The sequence below is a fragment of the Pholcus phalangioides genome, unplaced genomic scaffold, assembly GCF_987345545.1.
Source record: "Pholcus phalangioides strain wild (caught in Gottingen) unplaced genomic scaffold, Ppha-v1.0 ptg000039l_1, whole genome shotgun sequence".
NCBI lineage: Eukaryota > Metazoa > Arthropoda > Arachnida > Araneae > Pholcidae > Pholcus > Pholcus phalangioides.
The window spans coordinates 10,539,148-10,544,560 of record NW_028301625.1 but is presented as its reverse complement, the minus strand read 5'-3'; the positions used below and the strand labels follow the sequence as shown (position 1 = coordinate 10,544,560).

Below are 5,413 nucleotides of genomic sequence, written 5' to 3'. Positions count from 1 at the left end.
AGATAAGAGAGTTACAGAAAGATAAGGGATGTACAGTACCTTGCTTTTTCGCCCTCACCTACGTGTTCTGTTTCTCCCTGCCATGAGTGTAATAGAATTAATAGTTCTGAAAAAGATGCATTATATATGGGAGGGATGCCGTGCAGAATGAGGAGGGGGAAGCTGAGAAGAATAAAGTGGGGGAAACACACACACACACAATTTTGATAAAAATTGTTTTTTCGGGTTCGAAGACCGTCGTCTGTTTGAGTTAGTTCTCAACGTTTCCCCGACACTAGTGGTTGGCATCATCAGGAGAATAGATAAACTGGATCAAAGTCAAGTTTTCCGGAGTCTCAGGTTGTATTTATGCACATAAGTGGCTTGAACTACACCTATTGTTTTGCGATTGGTCAGTTGATTCGGCCGGTAGCGTATTGAAAACAGTTGTTATGCTGGTAGAACCTGATTGGCTGAGAGATGTGGAGTTATCTGATTGGCTGTTGTCGTCATTCTGTTGCTGGATCTTGAAGGGGAAGGTTCTTGTTCTTCTGAGAGCTGGTGTCCAGGATATGCTCAATTTCAAAGTTTCTTTTCTATTATAGCTGTTTTTGTGCTAGTATATTTCAATAGCCTCTCTGTAGATTCGTGGGAAGAAGTGGTTAACATTAACTATTACCTGTGTTTTGCTGAACTGTACACTGTGGTTGTCGTAAAGCGCATGCTCTGCCACCGCCGACTTTTCTGTTTGGCCCATTCTGCAGCATCGTTCGTGCTCTTTTATTCTCGTGGCCACAGATCTTTTTGTGGTTCCAATATATACCTGACCACAGGTGCACGGTATTCGGTAGATCCCCGATGTTGATAGAGGGTCACGGTGGTCTTTTGCTGATCGCAGCATTTCACATATTTTTCTGGTTGGTTTGAAAATGGTCTTTATATGATGTTTTTTCATGACCTTGCTGATTATTGCCGTCACTCCGGGGATAAAAGGCAGCACAGCTTTTCCAATCGATTGTGACTCCTCATTTTCCGTTGGTGATTCCTTGATGGAGCGTAAGGCTTTTTTGATGTCGTCTTTTGTGTACCCATTAGAGCGGAAAACTGATTTTAAGTGCTCAATCTCTTTACCTAGATCTTTTCCTTCACATAGTCTTCTTGCCCTCTCGATCAAGGTTTTCAGTACGCCTCGTTTTTAGTGAGGATGATGATTGGAGAGCTTATGAACATATCTGTTGGTGTGAGTAGGCTTGCGATAGATGCTGTGGCCTAAACGTTGACCTTGACGGCTGACCAGAACGTCCAAGAACGGGAGCTGTCCTTCTTTCTCTATTTCCATAGTGAACTTGATGTTCTCGTGAATTCCGTTGAGATGGTCCAAGAATCGGTGAAGATTGTCTTCACCATGCCCCCAAACAACGAATGTATCGTCAACGTAGCGGAGCCAAATTGTTGGTTTGAGAGGCGCTGTTGTTACTGCCTGCTCCTCAAATTTTTCCATAAAGAAGTTGGCAACTACCGGGCTCAAGGGGCTTCCCATAGCTACTCCATCCGTCTGTTCATAGATGATGTTGTTCCAGGTGAAATAGGTTGTAGTAAGGCAAAGCTGGAAAAGGCCTACTATATCTTTTTGGAATATTTCATCAAGTAGTGCTAAGACATCTTTCAGTGGCACTTTGGTGAACAATGATACGATGTCGAAGCTCACCAGTATATCATCAGGTTGCAAGTTGATATTTCTTATTTTTTCGACGAAGTGACCAGAATCTTTCACAAATGTGCTTGTTTTTCCTATGTGCGGCTGCAAGATGGTGGTTAACACCTTGGCTAGATTGTAGGTGGGAGATCCAATGGAACTCACAATCGGCCGCAACGGAACCAGTTCTTTATGTATTTTCGGCAAACCTTTGTTTTCAATACGCTGCCGGCCATAGAATCAACTGACCAATCGCAAAACAATAGTGTAGTTCAAGCCACTTATGTGCATAAATACAACCCGAGACTCCGGAAAACTTGACTTTGATCCAGTTTATCTATTCTCCTGATGATGCAACCACTAGTGTTGGGGAAACGTTGAGAACTAACTCAAACAGACGACGGTCTTCGAACCCGAAAAAACAATTTTTATCAAATGATGGCCGCGAAAACCTTATCAACTATTTACACACAATTTTGTTTCATAGGCTTACAATAAGCTTCGCAATGAGGAAAAAAGAGGTTAAAGAAACAATCAGCTGGATTTAATTTATTCCACTGGCATTGGGACGCAATATTACATCCCTGATCGTAAAGGGGGTTAAAAGAAAGTTTCTAATTTTATCGTTAAACGCGGGAAATTAGAATCATAAAGACGGGAAATCGCCAATTCTCGCTAAAAATGATGCCAGTTGTCTCATCGAAATTCCCAATACTGAATTATAAATAGCCCTTGGCGGTAAATAAAGTGATAGAGAGCAAGTCTGCATTGAATTAAAATGTATTCAAGGAGAAGAAGGTCGGACTTGGCAGATATGTGTGATGAATTTAGGATTTATGAATCGATTTATACTTCTATTTATACATATTCATTATAATATATTTCTAAATGATGTGAATAATTTTCGTCCCGATTTAAGTAAAGATTATAAATTAAAATAAGCTTCGTTGGAAAAACAGAAAAACGGGGCATTTAAAAAACAAAATTCGGGGAGGGCAAAATTATGAGAACATAAGGGTTGTACGTTCCACTCCCGTTTACTAGTATTATCAGTGAGCTATCAAACCTGCACAAAATTTTTTTTTCATCGTAAGGTATCCGTTGAATAACAGACAACAAATATTCCATGATGTGAACAGCTCTATAATTTCTGAAATTTCTTGAGGAAAAGCCATCAAAACGGAAGCAAAAGCAACGTTACATTCGACGTCATTGCATTGTATCGACTTTATAAGCTATTTATTCTCATAAGCTACGGCAGTGTTTCTCGAAGTGTGCGTCGCGGCTGCTAGGGGCGTCGCCAACCTTTGTTAGGATGCCTGTTATTACCAAATAATAAGTGTCGCGGCGAGCTGCAGATATTGATTTGTGTGCCTATTTGTGCTTTGAAGTAGTGTTTGTATAAGTGAAAATATCTACTAATCTATTTTGGGGAGCCGCAGCGAAACATGAATTGGGCAAGGGAGCCGTCGGTAACATAAGTTTGAAAACCACTGCTCTACAGGAATCAGCCGGAATCGCCAACTGTTAAGGCAGAGGTGTCACTGCAATTAAGGTCGCTATTACCGAGCTTGACGGTATTATGTGATATGTTTTGTCGTATTTGGTATAAATTTAGTACCACTACGATCATGGCCCCCCTTAAAACTTTAATTATTTACTTATCTATTTAAATGTTGGATCTTCTTCAGCCCGTTGGAACAGCATCTCTGGATACGTCCCGTAATTTCAAATAACCAAGTACATAGATATTTCTCAATAATTTAATGCCTTATTTATCCTAGATATTTTTCGCTCCTCTCACGATGTAAAACGGGTATCTGTATTTTTTTTGTATTCCCATCGCTCTTCAGAACTTGGCCCGATGAACAAGAAGAAGTCGACTGACTTATCTATCTTGGCAAGGCTTTCTATCCCCTCTAAGCAAAGGAGAGAGAGGAAAAAAGAAGTTGCAGAAGAGAGTGAGAAAACGGTTTCTACGGTAGTTATCAGCTTAGTACAAGAAAGGGCAACGATCTCCCTAAGGCAGTGAGGATGTAATGGCAGGTAGTGCTTCCCGGAGGCTATATCAGAATGGCAAAAAAAAAAAAAAAAAAATATGAAGAGTTATTTTTCCCGGACTCATACAGACATATCCGAAGAACTGGATATCAGTCGTAGAAGATTTACGATTGAATAGAATTGTCGGCTACATACGAGAGAGGAAAAAATGAGCTTGCCCAGAATGCTCTGGATTACCACGATATTAGTTAATGACTCTTGATATCAAAAATTATAAACATTGTAACAAAATTGTCTTTACAGGAGAATACGATCAAAATTGCATCTACAGATAGTCTACATTTTTAAAGATGACGAATGCATTGTGCTGTATTTATCGATTTCAAGTTACAACGGAAATGCGGTGAGTGCATATATGGTTAAGGAGGAAAGTGGGCACACATAGGCAATTAATAAAATACAGGGTGGTATATGAAGAAATATAGTTTCTCCGGATGCTGTAAAATAGTTACACTTGAAGACATGGATCACAACTGCGATCCGTCGGGTAGATGTATTCATAAAGTTTGTTTCCCGTTACCTCGAAGAGAAGAGACGCTGGTGATAGTGCGCAAGTCACGTGACTAGTCAGTGAAAAATGGCATCGCCTTTTTTTTAATGTTATCCTCACATATTTCCAAGAGATCTGCATGATCTGTTCAAGGAATTTGTGTTAGTGAACATATCTATGCCCGAAACGGGATTCGAACCGAGACCTGCACAGTCAGATTCTAGCTCTCCAACTACTCGACTGCCAGGCGGTGAATAAAGTTGTTCCTGTCGTCTTGCAACTGTGGCATCATCCGATGATTTAACACCAAACAAATTGGATATTCATTTTTGTCAATTCAAGAACTCACAATGACTTCTCATCTGCAGATGCTGTCATTTTGTCAGACCAGTCACGTTACACTTGCTATTGCTTATATCACTTCCCCCAGCAGCAGTACACAAATTTCATGAGTATATCTACCTAACGGATCACAGTTTTGCACTGTGTCTTCAAGTGTCACTCGTTTAGAAGACCTGAAAAAACTTTATATTTATGAATCATATCTCTCTCTCTCAACCTATATTTATATTATAGGCAATATAGGCATCAACGCACCTTTTAAGTAACGTTTTCTGAATGTGCTTCTGCTTGGACTTGAGGTAATGTGGTAAGGCTTTCAGGACCCATTTCAACATCTCCTGTGAAATAACTCGTATTCTCGGTAGTCATTCTTTCAAGTAAGACGAGTGGAAGCTCTGTCAGAATCTGTTAATTCTAGATAGGAATGACCAAGTTATCACTGAAGCAAGAAATTGGACGATTTGATAAAATCTGTTTATACTGTCTTTCTTGGAAAAAGAATGGTAGCTAGTTGTGGTCTTTTGCCCACGATGCTCGGACGAGGAAAGCTGCAAAAGTTTACGTTAGTGGTCGACATTCACAGTTAATTTACGCCCGGTGTCATCCTAAAAAATTGGGAGCATTAATTCATGTACACACTCACATTGCATATTCAAATACCGTAAAAAATAATCTCACAGAGGAAAGCCTAGGGTTTTCATGCAACATGTATCTATACCGGCTAACGGTCCGATGTTTGATATTTGCTGAACTCTCCGAACAGATGATAGTATGTCACGCATGCGCACGTGTATTCTGACAGGGTAAACAATTGAAATTGGTAGATGCACGATTGTCGTAACACA

At 40.1% G+C, this 5,413-nt stretch overlaps 1 protein-coding gene across 1 annotated transcript; it reads right to left on the bottom strand.

Moving 5' to 3' along the window:
* Window positions 1–1,174: 1,174 nt before the first annotated feature.
* Window positions 1,175–4,937, bottom strand: LOC149065560 (uncharacterized). Its single transcript, XM_089254010.1, has 2 exons — window positions 4,836–4,937; window positions 1,175–1,780 (listed from the first exon to the last, which is right to left on the bottom strand). Exons 1-2 carry the CDS (start codon window positions 4,935–4,937, stop codon window positions 1,175–1,177), a joined length of 708 nt encoding a protein of 235 aa, XP_089110136.1.
* Between the last annotated feature and the right edge of the window lie 476 nt (window positions 4,938–5,413).

What these genes read in the sequence shown, in the direction of transcription:
- LOC149065560 (XM_089254010.1), bottom strand. Translation starts at nt 4,937, where the DNA reads ATGACTACCGAGAATACGAGTTATTTCACAGGAGATGTTGAAATGGGT. An exon ending in CAGAAGCACATTCAGAAAAC is followed by an intron (nt 1,781 to 4,835) that starts GTTACTTAAAAG and finishes ACCATCTTGCAG; the next exon opens with CCGCACATAGGAAAAACAAG.